This window comes from Zootoca vivipara, chromosome 2 (genome assembly GCF_963506605.1).
Source record: "Zootoca vivipara chromosome 2, rZooViv1.1, whole genome shotgun sequence".
Taxonomy (NCBI): Eukaryota; Metazoa; Chordata; class Lepidosauria; order Squamata; family Lacertidae; genus Zootoca; species Zootoca vivipara.
This window is the reverse complement of record NC_083277.1, coordinates 43396346-43418531: the sequence shown is the minus strand read 5'-3', so window position 1 is coordinate 43418531 and position 22186 is coordinate 43396346. Positions and strand designations below refer to the sequence as shown.

Below are 22186 nucleotides of genomic sequence, written 5' to 3'. Positions count from 1 at the left end.
AATGAAGCCTGATGAAGAATGGTTGAAGGAGCTAGGTATGTTTAGCCTGGAAAAGAGGTGACTGAGAGGAGATATGACAGCCACCTTCTCAAGGGCTGTCACATGAAAGATGGAGCAAGCTTGTTTTCCCCTGCTCCACAGGGTAGGACTCGAACCAATGGATTCAAATGACAAGAAAGCAGATTCCAACTAAACATCAGGAATAACTTTCTGGCAGTAAGAGTTGTTCAGCAGTGAAACGGACTCCCTCGGAAGGTTGTGCACTCTCCTTCATTGGAGGTTTATAAGCAGAGGTTGGATGGGCATCTGTCATTGGATGCTTTAGCTGAGATTCCAGCATTACAGGTGATTGGACTAGATGATCTTTGAGACCCCTTCCAATTCTACAACGCTATGATTCTATGATTCTAATGTGTTTGGAGGCTGTCTTGATTTGGCCCAGGATCCAAATTCCAATTCAAACAAATTAAGCTTTGTGTCTGTCCCATTTCCAATTACATAAATATTTTTTTAAAAAAAACTATAACCTTTTTTCTTTTTGAAAGTTTTGGCTACTAACCTAGGAGCCCCTCAAGAGTGGATAATGCCTACCAAAACAAAGACAAATAAATCGTGTGTGCGCGCGTGCGTTCTGAGCAACTTTAAACTTTGCTTTTTAAAGCATGGACTTCAAGAAAAATAGTCAACCTTCCACAATTGTCTACCTTTAGCAGTCGTGTGTGCTTTTTCATTTAAATTAAAATATATGTAGATACTCTTTGAATCTAATCTTGTTTCCTCCAAAGAGCATTATAACACCTAGAGTTGTTGCCAGTGAATGGAGCCTTGTTCTCCTGGTTGCCATCATTCAGGACTTATATTTTATCACAGTTCCTTATCAGCAATCTCAGGTCCGACAGATGGGGTATAATAAGATCTCTTTGCTGACAGCCATATAAATATTTTTTTCCACCTTGAAAGGTCCTGTGATGAATGGCAGAAGTAGTATCTTTTGCTGCAAATCTCAATTGTCAGAGGAAGGACAGGGCTGTTGACACAGGTTAAACAGACTTTCATCAGAATGTAGCATGATTATCAAAAGGTTGATCAGACGGCTGTGGCAAAACAATGGTATGCAACCATCTGCCCTTTAAGAGCCGAGGAATCTATTGCATCCCACCTTCTCAAAATCATTGCAACTTCCTCTTTACATTTCTGAAACTTCAATCTATTTATACACGACCCCAAACATGTGGTGGCTTTCTGGCGGAGTACTGTTCTGAAGGTGAAGCAAATCAAACATATTTCTCCTTAGCTCATTACTTGAATTGTGACTACCTAATATTTGAGAGGTGACTCAGCAGACTTAGCTGATGTTGACTTGTAGTCTTTATAGTCCAGTGGATTCTTAACCTGTGTAGAAAAGTTACACCTTTCTAATATTCCTACCATTGTCCACATCGCATGAATATATGTGCCACATGCGGAATTATGCGAGCTCTCAATTGTCTTCCATCCCACAGTTGCTTTTTCTGGTGAGATGGCAGAGAACTGATAACAGGAATGCTTGATTTTTAGTCAGGAGGACAAAAGCACTTCCTCTTTCTGCAGCAATTTAATATGTTTTGCCCCAAAGAATGCCCTCAAACTAGAACAAAAGTTTTTTCACGCTGGTGTGACACGGCTCTAACAAAGGTTGCCTATGCACACAGAATATAACATGGAAACTTCTCTCACTAAGGTCAATTATCAGTGAAAACAATATACCTCCTGAAAGTTATCATACTTTTCAGGAAGGTTTTCTTAGCACCACCCTCTTCGGATCAAGGGTTGACAGTAAAATTACCACCACCCTCAGAAAATCTGAACTGAAATAGTGCTCTCATTTGATTAGAAGAATATACCTTGTTTTTCATGAACTTTGAGTGACTCTTGTAAACTTCTATTTGTTTGATTTCTTCTTCTCGATCTTCTGTGTTCAGAATTCCATTAGTCTTCAACATCTGTATTTCATCTTCAAGGTCTCTGATATTACGTTCTAGTGAAGCTATTTTTGTGTCCTAATTTTGAAAGAAAAAAGGTGTTGGTATGCAGTATTTGAAAGTATAAAGTGCAATACAAGAGCAACATAGGAAAAATAACAGTATTGGCACAAGGAGCTGTGATGACTTTTGGTCTAAATTTTACTGGAACATGCCCCCATATAGTTGTATAACTAAAAAAATAAAAATAAAAAGTGGACCCCCCATCCTTGTTTTCTAAACAAGGATACTGCTTCTTTGCATTCAGGCAACTCATAAAAGAAGGTGCTCTGATCTGAAACACATTGTAGTCAAAAGCTTGCCTTGATTCTAAAGCCAAGAAACCACACAGGGTGAAACTGCATAAATCATCAGCAAAGCAAGGATATAAGTGTGTGTTTTATCTTTCTATTGTAGGTCTAGCCTCTAGAGCCCTCACAAGCTGCCCATCTTGCCAGCTTCATGATCCCAGTGAAATAACATTGCCCAATGTGTTTAAGGGGGAAACAGTTTATTTAAATATGGAATGGGTGGAAGAAGGAGCAGGAAAATCCGTTTGTGTGTGTGTGTGTGTGTGTGTGCGCGCGCGCGCGCCAGCTAGTGCAGCAGGGAGGTCCAGATCAAGCCAATTGTCAGCAGATCCTTGGCACGTCTCCCTCCATTCCCTCTCACCTCCAAAACGACCTGTTTCAGGGGTATATTCTGGCTACCACCAGCAGGGATACTGCCAGAAGTAGCACCTGTCCACCTGCAATTTAGGCAGGCATAGTAGCAATGGAGCCTCCTAGCGGCAGAGCTCAGCACAGCTGGGTAGAACTAGACAATGGGACACCTCCCTCTCAGCTGAAACCCTTCCAGCATGGCGGATCAGACATCAGGATTGCTCAGTGAAGTAATAGACCACGGAGGAAAATAGAATAGAACCAGGTCAAATGGAAGCCACCACCACTCTGCCGCACTTATTTCATTGGTTCCTAATATGGAGAACTATCTCAGCGCCTCTTGGCATACCTTGTCCATTATTGGGGTATTTTTAAAATCCTGCAACTCAGGATATAGAATCCTTTTCTCCCCTTAATTGAACTTTGCCTTACTATAATCTGGCCTTTGCTTTGCTCAGCTTTGTTTTATTGGAACCCGAATCCTGCTTTACTGTTCCTTAATGGAATCATGCCTTGTTTGACACTGCCTTTCCAGAACCTGAACTTGGACTAACTTGACTTTGCTTTGGATCCCTTGCTCATGCCTAGTAAACCTCTGCCTGCTCAATCTAGAACTGCATCTGGCTGAAACCACTCCCTGGAACAGAACACAGCAGGATCATTCTGTTTGGGCAAGCAGAAGAGACATTTCCTTCCAGCAGTGACTGGAAAGAATCTGCTGGCTGTTTCCCAGGATACCTATCCCAGGCTAAGAGTCAGAAGGCTATGCACTTTCTTGTGACGGAGGCTTGTCAGGAGGGTGGTGGCTGTACTTAAAGGGTTAAAACCATAATTGGCACCTCACAGGGTTGGTTCACACCACTAACTCTGTGACAAGGGTATCCTAGAAAGGGGGTGGCTGGAACCCTGAACAGGAGCAACATTCGTTGCAGGTCCAAACTTGTACCACTGACATGTAAACTCAGAACCAAAAGAGGTCCTGAAAAAGTTCCCAAATGGGCCCAGTAAATAGTTTCTGACATCCTTGCTGAGAACCAAAATGGAGAGAGAATTCAAAGAGCTACTGCAAACTAATTGTGTACAAAAAGCAAACCTTCAAAACATGAGGTCTTAAAAGTTCAGTCTATGAACCTTAAAAGCAGCTGATACGACAGCAACATTAAAGACGCTTATTGAAACTAAGATCACTTCCAACATCAAGGCACAACTAACAACTTGAAAACTTAAACAAAGGGAATGACGAAATCACAGCACTCTGCATCTTTACATCTTCTATTTTCTGGGAAATACATACATTGTAAAGTTGCTCATTTAAAATTCCCCATAACAAGGAAAAATAGTTCTGAGGAAAATATAAGGAAAATTAAAAAAAAACTTAAATACATAAAACTATTATGTTCTATAAATTAGGTATCAAAATTCATTTACTAGTAGTAAGGTATTTCTGATGTTCTATCCCTTCATCAGGAAGCAAAGAAAGAGTCAAAGTTACGTGTAAAGCACTGAAACACTATTATACATATCTGCAAATAGCTATTCCAGTTTGGCTCCAACTCAAAACCACAACACAGATCCCACAAAGCCAATGCACAACCATTCCACACAAAAGGAGTGGTGAAGAATGATCTAAATTGCCCAATCAGATTATTATTTTTATCATTCTTGTTACTATTTAGGTTTTCAGTATTTGTACCTCACCTTTCTGACAAGGCAACTAAGCATTCATAAGCAGTAATTTAATTCAAAGAACAGTGATTCTGTTTTCATAAAATGCTAGTGAATAAATCATGTCCTCCCTAAAAGAGGGCACATGTTGCGGTGAGACTTGAGACTGACCTCCTAGTTGTGGGTGGGTATATTGGATAGCCACAACACCCAATTGGTAGGTCCCTCGTTGCTTGGTGTAATCTGGCCAATGGGGTGCAGTCTAAACAGATCGAGGGACCTATATATACCTATGCACGTGACCCAGAGCTTCCTCTTTCGGCTCGTGCATTGGAACAGCAAACAGCGTGTCCTGTGTGCAGCCAAGAGATTCGCCTTCGACGATCATCTTTTGGTGATATCTTTCTTGTTATTGTCTAGTTTTGTTTCAACCCGATTTAAGTTATCCTTCCCCATCCCTTCTCCTTCCCTCCGGAGGGGCTTTGAGCGACTGAGCGCTCCCAGTTAAGGGAGTTTGCCACTTCGTGTTTATTTGCTGCCCACAGGGCTTAATTTCACAGTGGCTTTGATTTAGCTTGATTTTAGCTGTGGCTGCAACTTTGGGGGCTTTATAGCCTTAGCGCAGCCTTGGGATTTTGTGATTGTCGCTGCCTCGGGTGGCGACGTCCAGCAGATCACACTGCTTTGCAAGCTTGAGAGTTCTGGGGAGTGAACAGAGTCTGTTCCCAGGCTTTTCACCTACCTCAGGTGTTCACCCTTGGGTGACCTATGATGGAGTTCTGGGTCAGCGCTACCTGCAAGGGTGCAGGGAGCTAGTCGAACCAGAGTCTATGCAACCACTCACTTTTCTGTAATCAATAAAGTTGGCACCTCACATCTGAAGGCAGCCCTGTTTAGGGAAGCTTTTAATGTTTAATAGATTATTGTATTTTAATATTCTGGTGGAAGCCGCCCAGACTGGCTGGGGAAACCCAGCCAGATGGGCGGGGTATAAATAATATATTATTATTATTATTATTATTATTATTATTATTATTATTAGCCTAAATTCTGCCCAAAACAAAAACTAACATTTGAGACAAATGTGTGTTTATTTAGGGGGGAGGTCTCTGGGTCTGAACATGCAAATGGCAATACAGTAATATACATTTCTCAGAATTATCCATAAATGCTTTCTATGAGCAATTCTGTAGGTAATTGTGAGTAGATTGCTCACAAAACGTGTCTAATGATCATGAAGTACATTATGTAATAAAAATTTAGGAAGCAATCTTGAGACAATTAACTCAAAGAGGAAATTCCCGCAGAACAAAATGAACTTGCAAAGAGTGAATGGTTTTAAGATGGTAGCCTAACCGCTAGATCTTCCAGCCATTTTCTTTCTGGAAAATAAGCATGTATAAGAATCTTTAAGAAGCAACAGGGATTTACTACAAAACCTTGCTGTAGAGCAAATCTTGTCTCCTCCCAAGCTCCTAAAATTTGCAAAAAGATTTTAAAAGTTTAGAGGAAACAATACTAAGCAGACTAGGTTTGGGAAGAAATACCCTGTCAAAAGTGTACAAAAGTGTAATGAGATAGGAAAAGCATAAAGAGTCATTCACAAAAAAAGAGCAATCAGAGGAGAATCTCATGCAAAGTATACTGTGATTCTGTCCTTCTTGTGTTCATACTGGTCTTGAAAAGATCTAGATCTAACTCTAGAACTAGAGAAAGGGCAGTCCCGTGCAAAGTGAACACTACACACTACACACTAAGCTTTGCAGCAGCAGTGCTTTAACATACCTGATATATCACAGCTGGATCAATACATATAGACGGCTGTCTCTGCAAGAACCAAGGTAAACCACAAATTCATTCAGTTAAGAACTCTCGATGCACCCACTTCCTCTCTTGCACATGTAACACAGTTGTCACTATGTATGTCACAGTTTTCCCAAATTATGTATACTTTAATTATAGAAATTCTCTAGTAGCCATTCCAATGGATTCCCCCTTGAAATAAACAGAAATAAGTTCTTGCAAATCTTCCACATGCATAGATGACAGTTTGATTTCTTATGTCCATCATTTCTGAGTTTCCTGAATGTAATTCTTACGTATATTATAGGGGCTTTACCAATGCCTTTTCATTAAGAAAACCTAATAGCTGCAATGCCAAAATATTGGAGAATATGACTAATTTTAAAGAAAGCCCCAGATGCAGGTATCTACTCCTCATAATTGCTACCAAAGATTACAACCCAAAGATATAATTTCAGTAGTTGCAAGGGCTTGCGCTCTTGCACCAGGATTTTTCAAGGTTTTTCCTCCAAGATCTCTTCTGAGACTATTTCTGAAGTTCTCATGAGTTTTGAATGATAGTAGAAGGTCTGCTTCCATAAAGGTGGTTTGAAGCCCTACTGCACATACAGAGTTTTCCCACATATGCCTTTGGATTGGGAACAATGTGTTAACTTCTTATCCAAGCATTCTATTTTTAGAGGAAACTATTTTAAAAAGGAAGGAAATTATTCCATACATAAGAGTTTCCATGTCCCTGAAGGTTTGAAGTCTCTTAGAAGGAGAGAAGACCAGAGGACATTTGCAGGATTGTCCTTTGAAAGTTGTACTTCTCTGATTTTTTTAATCAGAGAAGTACATTACTACATTAGCGGGGAATGTGCATTAAAAGCACATATAAAAATAATACACAAAAATGCATCACTTTAGGAGAAACTGATTGCAAAAATGTGTGTATTAGTCAAAACTGCAGGCAAAAATGTGTTTCGTAAGAAAAAAATGCATTAAAATACACACAACTATTTTAAAAAGAAATAAGTCCCCCAAAGTGCTGTGGAAATGTGGAAAACTGAATTTAAGATTGGAAAAAATGAGAAAATGAAATTGACAGATTCATCCATCCATACCCAAGAGCCATGCCAGGGCCGGCTCTAAGGCAAGGCTGGGTGCGCTGCGCCCGCCCGACAGCCGCGGTGGGAAACGGGGCGGGGGGGGCGCCACAGTGATCTTCACACCACGGCGCCAGGGCGCCTGATATGCTTAAGACGGCCCTGAACAATGCAAAATGATAAGGAAGGAAAACTGAGGTCATTTGGGAGGTCAGTTCTCAAAACGCATGCCACCCAGATAAGGAAGATCTGGAGATAGGAGGATATTGCAAGAGTGTTCAGAATGGGAAAGGCTTGCAGGGTCAATAAGCAGAATGGAAGGAGGACTGTTGAAGACTCACCTCTGCTAACTGGAAGAGGGAGAGATACAGACAGTGTCTGATACAATTGAAAGTGGCTGGAGTAAGGCAAAGAACCACTCCAACTACTTGAGACCAAAAAGATGCAATGCCTCAAGGAACAGAGTTCACCTCCTCAGGGATTAGCATGGTCTGGAGGGGAATAGAGAGGGGATGGGCAAGAAGGTAATGCAAGCGGTAAGAAGGTAAAGAGGAAGCTGCTGGTGGAACTGAACACAGCCTGGATCCATTTGCCACCTTCTCTAAGCAGCATAGAGGGACCCAGGTGGCGCTGTGGTTAAACCACTGAGCCTAGGGCTTGCTGATCAGAAGGTCGGCGGTTCGAATCCCTGTGACGGGGTGAGCTCCCGCTGCTTGGTCCCAGCTCCTGCCAACCTAGCAGTTCGAAAGCACGTCAAAATGCGAGTAGATAAATAGGAACCGCTACAGTGGGAAGGTAAATGGCGTTTCCATGTGCTGCTCTGGTTTGCCAGAAGCGGCTTTGTCATGCTGGCCACATGACCTGGAAGCTATACGCCAGCTCCCTCGGCCAATAATGCAAGATGAGCGCGCAACCCCAGAGTCTGTCACGACTGGACCTAATGGTCAGGGGTCCCTTTACCTTTACCTAAGCAGCATAGGGCAGGCACAATAACTGCTCAGTACCTCTATTGCTGCTCATGCTCAGTCCAACCTGCTCTCTGGGGAAGGAAGTGAGGAAGAAAGGGAGAACCATCATTCACCACCTTGCTAACCAGCTATCTCAGTGGCAAGGAAGCAGATGGCGGTGACGATGCAAAGGAGAAACAGCAAGTAGGCAACAGAAAGCGGAATGTGGACCAACTAAGGGGAGAGGAGCCTGCCCTTCTTCCCAAAGAACTCCCCCAACCTTGAACTAATACTATAGTCCTATCCAGAATGCATGTGGTCCTTTTGGTATTCTGGGGGGGGCACCATTTTCCTACTTTTAAAGAAAGCATTTTTAGGGGACCTGGTCTTGCAAGGGTTTATTCTCTTCACACTTTGCAAGTCTGATAATGTGGACAACAAACCATCAAAACAATACAGTTTTTACAAAATCATGTAAAAACAGCACATCCATGATTTCAGATTCTTTGCCCCACACAAATAATAAAACAATGTGTTATTTTTGGGAAACCTAGGGTTTTTTTCTTTGGAATATTCCTTTTATGTAATCTTTAGGTAGTTCAGTATGCATGTGCATTATGAACTGCTTTTGCAATATTCAATTCCAGTAAATCAACAACAAAACAAAACCTCATGTTAAAACTCTATTTTCCAATAGGAATTACTGAAAAGTTACTTGTGGACACTTTTAGGCTATTTTGCTTTTAAAAAAAACAGAAATTGAAATCAATCAGGCATCTTTTTTTTTAAAAAAAGGATTTATAATTCTATTTTCTTTACAATGCTTATTTTATTAGACGAAGAATAATAATCCAAGCTAATAATCATGCCTGCAAGAATTATTTTTCCTTCAGGGTAAATATGTGAAAGGCAATCACTCAGTACTGAAAGTAACAATAACACTTAGATACATTCTTCCTTTTAGGATGGCTGCTGTGCCTAACCATCACTAATGTCTTTCAGACAGCTGAATTTCTCAATACAGTACAGTGGTACCTCTACTTACGTTCACTTCTGGTTACATATCCTTCGGGATACGTGTGCAGCAAACCCGGAAGTATTTTTTCAGGTTTCGACACCCGCGCATGCACAGAAGCACTCTATGCACTGCGCGCATGCGCAGAAGAACCAAACTGTGCCGTGTGCATGGACAGAAGTGGCACCTCCAGATACGCACACCTCAGGATCTGACCAGAGCTCCAGAATGGATCCCGTATGCAACCGGAGGTACCACTGTATATCAACAAATTGACTCATTTATATAGGTACCGGTATCTATCAGAGTCTCACAAACTTTGCTGACATATTATTTCCATTTAAAAAAAATCTGTCAGAACATTACTTAGTGTAACATAATGATATAGAAAATTTGAACAAATTGTTTCAAAGAACCAAAAGTTAGTATTTTTCAGAAGGCATTTAAGTGATGCATTTCCCCCAAGGCGTCATTGCCTGACTTTCTTTATAGTAAAACAAGGGTTTACTTCTCCTTTGTAGACACTCCGAACTTGTAAATCGAACATGAGGAAAGAAAACCTAGTTGTTGGCCGGATGCCTGCCTCCCAAAAGCTCCTTTGCCTGAGCTGCTGTGATGTCATGAAATGTTCACAAACATTCTAAGTAGTCAAGAAAAACCATCTAGAGAAGAATGTTTGGAAACAATGGCAACTCTGTGAGGAAAATGAAAGGCTAAGACAAACCATTACATAGAGCTTAAGGAATGGAAGATTTGTGGCCGTTGCAGCAGATGAGGAAGGTTGACTGCAGGGAAACTGAGTGATATAATGGTCTGGTAGGTAAGGAAGCTAAGGGATAGGTATCTCGGAAGCAGCATGGCTAAAGAAAGGGGGCAAAGTAGGAAGTCCCCTGAGAAACAAACTGCTGAAGGTAGAACAGATGGATAACCCACAAGCCTGATGAAAAGAAGGTTGGGGACAATGAAAAAGGCAATGGTACCTTACAATGACAAGATAAGGTGTGTGATCATTGAAGAAAGGTAAAGGTAAAGGGGGGGCAGGAAAAACCTGTTTGGGCTTCCAAACAAAACATGAGGTGGGTTCACTTGTGGTCTCTATCCCAGCAGTGCCCTACAGACTCCCCCAACCCCCAGCCCCAGGACCAATTGCTTTGGAACGTCAGCACAGGTATCCATGGAAATGGAATATCAGTGTTCCAGACCCCCATGCATTTTTGGCATACCTAGAAACCTTGCAGCCACCCAGGATAAATTATCTGGACCCACACTTTCAGCCCAGGACGCCATCATACCAGTTTACCACAGAAGCAGTGTTAAACTAGCCACTGCAAGGACATGGCACGTTCCGGCATGAGGGAGGGCGTTAATGGAGATCTTGGAATGGAGACTGGACTCGGGAGGTGAAAAAGAGATATTATGGGGGAAGTCTGACAATTAGATTTTTTAAAAAAATTAATAGAGAAAGCTTAAGTAAAAAAATAAATAAATACATGACATAAAACTTTCATGTATACCTAGGAGCATAGCTGTCAAGTTCTCCCTTTTTTAAAGGGAAATTCCCTTATGCTGAATAAGCTTCCTCGTGAGAAAAGGGAAAACTTGACAGCTATGCCTAGGAGCCCTGTTGAGTGTGTGTGTGTGTGTGTGTGTGTGTGTGTGTGTGTGTGTGAAATGTTACCACTTTCCAGAAAGTATTATCTTTGTACTGTGTAAAAAAGAGAGAGAGAGAGAGAGAGAGAGAGAGTATCAGGAACAAACCCAAAGAGTTTTGGTTTGTTAAACAAGCCTGATTCATAACTAGTTTTCCATGTTGGCTTGCACTGAAACTGACCAAAGTTTATTTTAAACTATACCCCCCTGGTTTGTATAACACAACAGGCGGGATTCCACTAAGTTGTTACGTGAATGAGGTCCACTCATACAATGGGACTTCCAACCCCTCCCCCATGCCCCCTAAATCTGCTCTGGAGGGCGGGGAGGAAACCCAGAATGGGTCTAGCAGGTGCACAAGGGGAGAAGTGGGAAAAGTCCAGTTGTGGGTGCAGACCTTGTTCCCCACGTCCATGCGTACGCCATTTATCACTACACTGGAATTCTACCCAACAAGCTGATATTCTATGAAACTGAAACTAAACACTTGGGTGTGTTCTTTTTCCTACCCACATGAGAGGGGTTGAAAGAAGAAAGGCCACATCCTCTGGAGTCTGGTAAAGGAGCCCACGGGGCAAGTTAAGTGTTGCCCCAGTTACAACAGCCCAAAGAGCTCCAGGCGAGCAACTTACTTTGACAAAAGCTAGATAGAGGTAGACTGAGGCCTCCTAAGCTTCTGCCTCCAGTCCACGATTCCTAGGCTCAAAGCACCAGCTCTCTGGCCTGCAGACCAGCAAGATAGGTTGAGAGGCACTTGGCCCCTCAGGCCCAGCCGGAGGGTCCTAGCTCTGGTTCTATAGGCCCTGGTGCTGCAGGATCTAATTCAGGGGGCTCTTGCCCACAACGCCCTTTTCACTACCACAAGGACTGGTTCCTGAGCCAAGGATCTTGCAGCATGTGATTCTTTCCTCTAAGGAGCTAGAGACAGCACACATTATTCTTTCTCTCTTCCCTTTATCTTCAGAACAATTCTCTGAAATATCTTGCTTGCATTATCCAGCCAGATGGGTGGGATATAAATAGTATTATTAATATTATTATTTTATATCTTTTTTAAAAAGGGGGAGGATATAAATAAATGTGTAGATTAGGCTGAGAGATGGTAATTGACTCAAGTCACTTGGTAAGCTTAATGGCTATGTTTTCAGTCATTCCATAGAGGGATTTACATGGGACCGAGCAAATTGGAAAGAATTTTGCCAGCCATTCTGTTGCCAAAAGCAGAGTATTTGCGGTTTGTCAAATGCATAGTGTTCACTGGAGCCCATGACTTTGATGAGCCTAACCCTGATGCACAAACATTTTAGCGTTTCATGTCATTGTGACTTACCCCTTCCCTCAAAATGGTAACTAGTTGAAAGTGAGTGCAAATCTAAAAACAACTCAAAAGAGTGAGAGCTAGAGTGATCAAATGAACAGTGAAATGGTGCAAATCACTCCATCAATAGTGCACATGACTCCAAACCAATACCTGAAATAGTGACCTACCTCACTGAAGTACTATGTGAATGAATGAAGTAAGGATTTAAATGCACTCTGCTTATAGTGCTGGGGGTGGGGAGATGCATAGTGTCATGTAAATAGCTGCCTAAATCTAATCAACATAGTTTTGATTTGATCATATCTTAATGTTGCTATAATGACTATATTTATATTGCACCTGCATCTATATATTTCCCCGTATGTACTGAGTAAGGAGTAGAAGTAAGGAGTACAATGTCCCAAATATTTATGTTTGTTAAAATTGTGCATGTTCTGTAACACAGATAAACATACCTTGATACAATTTTACTTCATAGTATGCCTACTGTCTAAAGCAGGCATCTCCAAACTTCGGCCCTCCAGATGTTTTGGACTACAAATCCCATCATCCCTGACCACTGGTCCTGTTAGCTAGGGATCATGGGAGTTGTAGGCCAAAACATCTGGAGGGCCGCAGTTTGGGGATGCCTGGTCTAAAGGAGTCTCCTTCTGAATTAAGAATAGTGGCAACAGGTGTGAAGAATGATTATGGTGCAGAATGGAGAATAATAAGTCTGCTTTGACAAAACATAAAACCTCTAAAGTATTATTATTCTGCTCAGAAAAGCCACTTCTGTTTCCTAGTCTCTAAAACCTGCAAACTCAGATTGTTCGGTCTCTTGCTACAAATATGTCAGCAGGCAAGTTGCTTGAGAAAACAGCTGTGCTGGCTGAGAGAAAGGAGTGCAATATTTTTTATTTGTCAGGAAAATACTGCACAATGGAAAATGATATCCTTTTGGGAGACAATGAATATTGTCATATTTTGCCCAAAGTGGTAGCATCCCACACTAAGTATGGGAAGTTTAACAGATACGACACGCATTTGGGAACAAAATGTGGGTGGCAATGTGACACAGTCATGCTGTGCAAACCCATGACTAGAATAAAAGCTGGGAATCATTTTATGCTTCAGCCAACAGGCATTAATGGTGTGGTTATCACATTAAACTGAAGCATGCTGGTAAGCATTAAAAGTCCATACCTTCATTTCTATGACGGTCTGAAGAGCTTTCGTCTTTGCTGGCTCAGGCTGAAGCTGGGTCCTTCTGTGCAGTTCCTGTGGAGGGACACGATAGAAGTAAGCTTGGCGATTCATCTTCCCATCATTTATTCTCTCACTGATGCAGATCTTCGGCAGCTCACGGCAGAATCCAAAGTTCAGACATGCACAAGCCCCAATGCCACAGGTGCAGCACTGCCTATAAATCCCTCTAGCATCTCCGCAGCCTCTATCTTATATTACACGCACATGCACTATTTCTGAAACCTTTATCAATAATTAATGTCAACGGTGACAAAGGCAGCATGTTGCATTTGGAGCGAGAGAGATTACAACACGGCTGCCTCTCTGTCCAGGCATCAAATAAGTAATTCAATTATGTTGAACGTTGTATGGCTAATTCAAAAAAAACGGTAGGGGGTGGAAATGTCACATAAAATCTTCTGCCGAACTTCACCACTCAAAGAGTTTTCCTACTGATATTTGAAACAAGCAATTTACAGACATTACATTCAAATTTGACATTTTCAGAATAGTAATTATATAGTGAACTGATGCAGCTCTAAAGTAGCTTTATTATGTTGGCTCGTCTTTTCTTTCATGATACGATATTTTTGGAACTTGCACTTCAATCCAGAAAGATATTTACTTGCAAGTTAACCCCACCAATTTCAGCAAGACCTACTTTCAAATCAACATTTTTAAGGATCTGAATGTTTACCTATAGCAAATACATTAAGCAGGATGTTTTCACTGCACACGGGTGTGTAATTAGAAAAATACTGTATTTATCAGCACAAAATAAATCAGCAATAATGATGCTGTTACTATGGAGCAGGGCTCCCATCCGCTAGCATGACCAATGGTCAGGTACAATGGAGTCCAAGAAAGAACGCATTGGGTGGTGGTCACAAGTTTCCCATCCCTGCTATAGAGCATCAAGAGCACAACGTTATAAGACTTCAATACAACCCAGTCTTCTTTATGGGGATAACTGCAGAGCGTGATAATACACTGCAATGTGTTTTGTTTTTTAACTGTGTGCAGTCAGGGCTGTATCATTCACTTCTGTGTCAGAGGAAGCTTTGTGTATGTACTGAACTTGAGAAGTCCCCCCTCACACACCCCTGCTCTCTAGAATGTGCATAAGGGGAGTTGGATCAGACCTTATACTTTTTACCAAAAGTTATTTTCTTAATTCCATGGCAACTGTGAAGGTTATTATACAATACCATATTCCTAGTGGGTTTTGAAGTCTTGACGTGCTTTATGAGCTTTAAATATAATTTTGAAATGCGCATTTTAAAAGGCTTTAGAATTATTCTTTATCTTGGAGCAGTAAAGTAGAAACAAACAAACAATTTCAACACAGGACTAAATTACATTAGTCTTATTCATTGGGATTATCAGTCCTTGCCTCCTTACAAGGCATATGATGCTCCCCCACATTTGTGTTGACACTGCTACTTCTGGACCTCTCATTCAAGGATTTCTCAGATTAGGCTTATGCCAACCTTTTGCGTCATTGGATTTTTGGTACTGCTCTTTATCTCATGTGCACCAGCTTCATGGCGCTACTTATGGTGTCTGTGGGAGTGGCTTCCTTCCTGTAGAACCAGTTTACCATCCCTTTTCCTCAATCTTCCTCCCCACAACCCAACCTTGACCTTACAGCAGAAATAGGAGGGAGAGGTTTTGTTCTCCATTGTATTTCCATTGGCAGAATGGCCATGACAATCTGCCCAGCTAGTTAGTTAGTTCACTAGCTATTTTTGAAGCTGCTTCTCTGCGAAGAACTGTGCATATCTGCATAGCTCCAAAGATAAGCTTTCAGGGAAGAATGTTGTTATCTGCACTGCTTCCTTCAACAGATGCAGGGTGCAGGAAAAGGGGGAATGGGGCATGAATACGCTGGGAGAGAAGCAGCAAGAGGGAGCAACTAGCAGGGTAACTCGCAGTGGGAGGTGGAGGATCGTCAAAGGCAGGGGATTTGTGGAACAGTGTTTGAGAAGTAAGACGCCGAAAGCTCCTGGTAGCTGGCTGCCTCTGCTTTCACTATAGGCTTTCACTCACACACATATTCCATTCCCTGGATTCTCTCATTACCATTGAAAGTCTGTTATTGGAATTGCCTTCTGTGAGCTCACATTGCACCCCTTGGCTGGAGTTTGGGGTCCCCCTCAGCACCTGCTATGGCTCCTGACGAAGGATAAACAAATGCTGTACAGTATAAGGTACAGGCAGCCTAGGTGGCCATTATTATCGAGCTGGTATGCAAGTCCAGACTCAGGAAACACAAATGTATTTTTGAAACTCAGCAGTGAGAGAAAACAGCAGGGACACCCACTGTCTGTGTACACCTGTCCGTGGAAGTGTGCATCTGCAGACTTGGGTTAGAAGAAGGAAGACGGCGACATTCGGGACATCACGCAGACCCCTTTTTTATTGCACCTTCCCTGTGGCAAATAGCATGGACTTACGTTATGCACAAGGAACTATTACAATGTGTCCCATGAGCAGCAATTGCTTTTGTGAAAAATCACAGTGTCATGAACTGGCAGGACGTTGGGGAGGAGGAAGAGGATCCTGGCGAGGGGTGTAGCTGGGGGAGGGACACACCGGGGAATGGAGAAAGAGAGGTTGGTGTAGGAAGTACTCACAGCGTGATGGGGGATGGTGAGGGGATGGGGGACAGTCAGTGCCGGATTTACGTATAAGCTAAACAAGCTATAGTTTGGGCCCCACTCTCTTGGGGGGGGGAGAATTTAAATGGAAAAAATGGATGTACATTTTCAAAATGTAAGATGAAAAACAAATAAAATAAAACCTACATACAGCAACAGTGGCAAATGGCTTTAGATACCTATTAGGTCCATAAATTACCACATACCATATATTCCAACACAAAAAACAGCAACAATTTGTTGTTGACAAAAGGACAGCTGGACATATAAAGGGCCCCATTACCTTCAGTAGCTTAGGGCCTCATAAAACCTAAATCCAGACCTGGGGACAGTGCACAGGAACCAAAACAGGACCCATTGCCGGAGGCAGAGGGTCCCCAGTCTCCACAAACTCGGTGGGCTCTGAGGCATAGGGAGCATAAGGAGGGACGTTCTAGGAGGCTGAGGAAGGCAGAGGCTCACAGCCCAGCTACCTAGCTGCCCAGGTGGGGCTCACTAGCTCTTTGAGGAGGTGTGTGATTCCTCAGTTGGAGTAGGCTTGGGACAGGTGAGGGTCCCATGCCTCATGAAGCCCAGATGCTGCAATCAGCAGGCAAAGTACAGAAAGGAAGCAGAGCCGAGGTGCTGTGTCTGCTCAAGGTTCTCTCCAGTCGCTAAGAGCAGCTGCAGCAAGGCAATCTCAATTGAGACTGCAACAGCCAGGCCCCTCCCCCTGATTCTGAATGGGGAGGAAAGGGCACAGGTGATTTTTAGAAGAAAACCTCCCTACACAAATTAAATTCAGTCCCACTTTTACCATCTCGTCTAGTTTATTCCTTAGTTGTGCTGCAATTCTATGCATTTTTATGTGTGCATAGGATTGTGTTGTAAATCATGAAGTTTATTATGTAGCCAAAGCTAAAAACGTTTAATAAAAAAATTCCTTCCAGCAGCACCTTAGAGACCAACTAAGTTTGTCATTGGTATGAGCTTTTGTGTGCATGCACACTTCTTCAGATTTCGTGTGCATGTACACAAAAGCTCATGCCAATAACAAACTTAGTTGGTCTCTAAGGTGCTGCTGGGAGGATTTTTTTTATTTTGTTTTGACTACATCAGACCAACACGGCTACCTACCTGTAACTAAAAATGTTTAGATACCATTGCTATTTTGGAAGATATTTTAAGACTGTATTTAATTCTCCCACTGAAACCAATGGGACTTAGCCTTGGCTGGGTTAAGCCCTGTATATGTCTATTAAGATGCTGAGTGCCAAATAATATGTTATTTCAAATGCAGTAGTCAAAATGGTGGCTGTTTCTGGAATTCCACATTGAGAGTAACACCCAGATTGGCCTAAAGTGAGAGTGAGCTGAATCAACTGAGAAAGTTTTAAGCATTAATGTATAATGCCTTTAAAATATCTAACTACTGTATCCTTATTCAATATTATCAATAAATTCCTTACTGCATTTGTATCCACTCTTCACCAGCAGGTCCCAGGGCGGTGGGGTTACAACAATTTAAAATTCAGAATGAAACATAGTTGAAACAAATTACAAGCACAGGAGTAGGGTGGGTCTTGAAAACACACATCTCAGGTATCAAAGGTTAGGGTAAAGAGGTGTGTCTTCAGCATTTGCCAAAAATTCTATCAGGGCAGGGGGTGGGGAAAAGTTGGCCATGCAAAAGGGCAACCATGTTGGAGCTCAACAACTATTACATTATGTTTGAAAACTGAACAGCTCCCAAAGGCACTTAGGATGAATTGGCACATGAATGGAGTGTCATACATCGTCCATGGACACAAGCCAGAGTTTCCACCCCGTTCGTCAAAGATGTATAGGCTGTCAGAGATGAGTATTCCTAGATGTCTATCATAAGATGCAGGCTTGCCTCATAATACTTTTCCTGTTTGCAGTATAAATCAAACTTGCTTAAAAGCTTTTCTTCCCTATTCCTGATGGCAAAATGCAACAGACAATGGAATTCTGGAGAAGATCAGAAAGTGACTTTCAGTTTATTATCTTGCGTAGGAAAACCTTTCCAATTGGTTTCTAAGTTCCCAACAAGCCATTCATTGTTCTGTGTATAATTAGCTGGGTAACTGGAAGGTGGGGTTGTTTTTGTTGTATTCATTATGCCTATTTGTGGTGTTCCTTTTTGGGAATGTAATTACTATTTTCCCCCTCACAACTCCTGTGGAAGACAGTTTGATTAAACAATTACCTAGATTAAATTCTGAATATTTTATGAAGTTTCTATAATACATACAACCTTTTCCTAAATGATCTAGTTAGGTGTGAGTAGTGAGGTAGCTAAGTTTGCCAACGGCATTGAATTGTTCAGGGTGATAAGAACAAAAAGGACTAGGAGGAACTCCATAAGGATCTCTCCAAACTGCAGCGGCATTAATACAGCAAATGCAATTCAATGTAAGCAGGTATAAAATGGTGAGCATCGGGGCACCTCCCCCCCCCCCCAAAAAAAATCACATATACACTTATGGGATCTGAACTGGCAGTGACTGGCCAAGATTTTGACTTTGGAGTTGTAATTGCCCATTGTGCAGCAGCTGTGAAAAAAGGCAATTCTATGTTAGGAAAGGGATTGAAAATAAAATTGCCAATATCATAATGCGATTATACGAACGTATGGTGGTGGCACATCCACTCTTGAATACTCTGGTTCTGGGGCTGGAACAATTCCCCTGGGCATAAAAGTTACATCATTTGAGGCTTTTTTAGTTTATAAAAAGGAAGAGTAAAAGAGAGGGGACATGGCAGAGGTACGTAAATGGTGCGAAGAAAGTAGATTTTTCTCTGCCTCCCATAGTATGGGAACTTGGGGTGATCCAATGAAGATGAATGTCGGAAGATTCTGAACTGACAAAAGCGCATATCCCTTACACAGCACATAGTTAAACTGGAATTTGCTACCGCAAGGTGGGTGGCTTTAAATGGGGATTAAAGAAATTCATGGAGATAAGGTTATCAATAGCTACTAGTCATCATGACTATATCATCCAGTATCAGAGACAGTGGGCCTCTCAATGTTAATTTCTGGAGAGCACAAATGGGGGGAATGCTGTCGTGGTCATGTCATGCTTGCAGGCTTCCCATAGGCATCTGGTTGGCCACTGTGAGAACAGGATGCTAGACTAGATGGGCCTGCAAGGCTCTCCTTATCTTATCCTCAGTCTGGATGTTTACCCTTATTCTGCTGGCAAGCACGCTAAGCGAGATAAATGCTCGAAAAGCTAAGGTTTTAAGTTCATTGCATTTCGCTCTACTTCCATTCAATGCAGATGTGGTGCCACTTTTTATTTTTCCTGTGTTGTGGTCCTGACTAAGCTGCACAAAAGTGCGCAAAGTTAGACATTTCTCTTTCCAATCCATCCATTAGAAATCTCCCACCTCCACACACCACCCAGTCCTAGGTAAAAAAAAAATGGCTAAGCCATACGCTTTGGGGCATATGTAATAGCAGCCCAACACCTCCACAGCGTAACACAGGTTCCAATGCATTGCACTATCCCAATTTGACTGAGCTTTAAAATTTACATCCAATGGTATTTGAAAAACCTGATCATTTACTTGGTCATAATTTAACGTATCTGCTTAAGGGTGAAAGTGTTCATTACAAAAAGGATGGGAAAGGTACCCTTTCTGCTTGGTTAATTCTAACAATGATTAGAGAAATGCCACATTGTGGGGTTTGTTGCAGACACATCTCAGATGGAGGAAAGCACAAATTTGGTTCCAGATCGATGTCAGCCCACAGACAGCTGGGAAAGGGCCTAACGCTGACTCAGAACTGCAAAAGAGAAGAGACATTTTCAAGCACAGTGGCCATAGTGTTCCCTTCAGAACAAAAGGCTTTCCCGTGGGGGTTTTTCCCGTCCATGGCAAGGTCCTTTAAATACGCGAGTTTCTCTGTTACGGTTCTTCTGATAGAATCATAGAATTGTAGAAATGGAAGGGACCCCCGAGGGTCATCCGGTTCAGCCCCCTGCAATGCAGGAATCCTGCCCCCAGCCATCCCTGGGTTGGCTCAAACTACCAACCTTCTGGTTTAACAGCCAGGTGCACAGACCCATCGTGCCAAATTTAAAACTTTCAATTAAGGTGCAATTTAAAACATTTTGACTCGAGCATGGATTTTGTAAGTTGCTTGCCAAGGTGCAGTGAGCCCACTGCCAGGTGCCATGCAAGTAAGGAAAGGAACAACAGGACAAAATTCTCGGATTAAAACGACTTAATTTATATTAGAGATGTGAGTTTGGGATCAGGCACTGGGGGTTTCCAATCGGTCAGCCCGTTTGCTGACTGCTTACCAGGGGTCGATCCTGGTATAGGATTGTCCTATGACCTACATCAAATAGGAGCAAACCATCAGGATCGCCACCTTGGGGAGCGCTATGTCCTTTCCCCTGTCTGGGCATACAGACAGAAACACCTCCCCTAGGATCCCTTTTACGGGATACCCTGTTTTTTTGGGGGGGGGGTCAACAAAGACATACAATACCCCGCATGTCCTAGACTAAGTGTCCTAGACTAAGGACACTCTGCTCAAGTGTCCTAGACTAAGGACACTAGACGCGTGTCCTAGACTAAGGACACTCTGCCCAAGTTGTGACAATTTCTATGAGGCAGGCGGAAACCTCCAGTGGCAGAGCTGGGTGCTCTGGCACCCAGAGCGGCACACATGCAGTGTACCCAGGGCTGGGGTGATCTGTCCCAGGGGCGGGGTGATCCACCCACAGGGACTGTGCGGTCCTCCCTGGGGGCCAATCTTGGCGCGGGAGGGCGCTGAATGTCACCCCCTTCAGGCTGACTCCCAAGCCTACAGTGAGCCAGGGAAGGGGGAGAGCTGCAGCAGCTGCTTCACCGCTTTGCCCGCTCGCTGGGCTTGGGGGAATCGTGGGGCGGCCCCGCACCAAATGCCACTCCCCTTCAGGATGACACCCGGGGCATCCCGCAACCCCCTTCCCACGCCCCTGCCTGGAGACCAGCCAGTTTGTCTGAAGGCAAACTTTCTTCCTGGCCCCAAATACAGTGACCGAAACATCTATAGCAAGGTCTGCACACAAACCAACAGAACACAGTTTAAAAAAATAAAGCAAAAACACAGGGAGGTAGGGTGGGAGATTGAGAATCCAACTGCGGTGCCAGTCGAGGAGGCGGGCCTAATTTGTGCCTGAAAAGGGGACCAGAGTGAAGACCCCCCCCCCCCACACACACACAGGAGTCTCTGCTGAGCTCTACCCCCCAACCAAGCTACAGAATAATGTCTTGGATGTATTAGGTAAAGGTAAAGGTAAAGGGACCCCTGACCATTAGGTCCAGTTGTGACCGACTCTGGGGTTGCACGCTCATCTCGCATTATTGGCCTAGGGAGCCGGCGTATAGCTTCCAGGTCATGTGGCCAGCATGACAAAGCCGCTTCTGGCGAACCAGAGCAGCACATGGAAACGCCGTTTACCTTCCTATTTATCTACTTGCATTTTGACATGCTTTCGAACTGCTAGGTTGGCAGGAGCTGGGACCAAGCAACGGGAGCTCACCCCGTCACAGGGATTCGAACCGCTGACCTTCTGATCAGCAAGCTCTAGGCTCAGTGGTTTAACCACAGCGCCACCTGGGTCCCTCTCATAGCTGCCAAGTTTTCCCTTTTCTCGTGAGGAAGCCTATTCAGCATAAGGGAAAATCCCTTAAAAAAAGGGATAACTTGGCAGCTATGGTCCCTCTTGGATGTATTACCTATTGTTAAAGGGTTTATAAACCTTAAAGTTAACCATTGCTCAGCATTATGCAGAATCCTGGACCTCCTCGTAACTATGGGTAGAGAACTATCAGTGCCCCCAAACTGTAGAGCCTTGAGTCAAGAGCAGTTCTTCCTTACTTGTGTTTGCTTTAATAAGCATGGGGTGTGTGTGTAAAAAAAGAGCAAGGTTTAAGTGATGCCTCAGCTTGATTAGGGTTATTATGATTAACATTAACTATGGTTCATAATAGCCCTGACTTAGTGTTATATACAAACCCGCTACTGAAGTTCAACCACAAACACATTGAGAGCTGCAAGAGCAACAATAGTGATGTGATGAGAAGGCAGAGCCAGAAAACATTCATTCAACTCTCCCCTCAGGCAACGGTAACCATGCTAAGA

General features: G+C 42.9%; 1 protein-coding gene across 1 annotated transcript in view; it reads right to left on the bottom strand.

Annotated features, from left to right (window-relative positions):
- Window positions 1-22186, bottom strand: part of ERC2 (ELKS/RAB6-interacting/CAST family member 2) — a 361357-nt gene that overhangs the window by 233780 nt on the left and 105391 nt on the right. Inside the window, exons 3-4 of the mRNA XM_060271028.1 lie at window positions 13337-13411; window positions 1884-2039 (exon numbers count right to left, since the gene is read on the bottom strand). Of these exons, the coding sequence (XP_060127011.1) occupies window positions 1884-2039; window positions 13337-13411 (231 nt within the window). The remainder of the gene's footprint in view (window positions 1-1883; window positions 2040-13336; window positions 13412-22186) is intronic.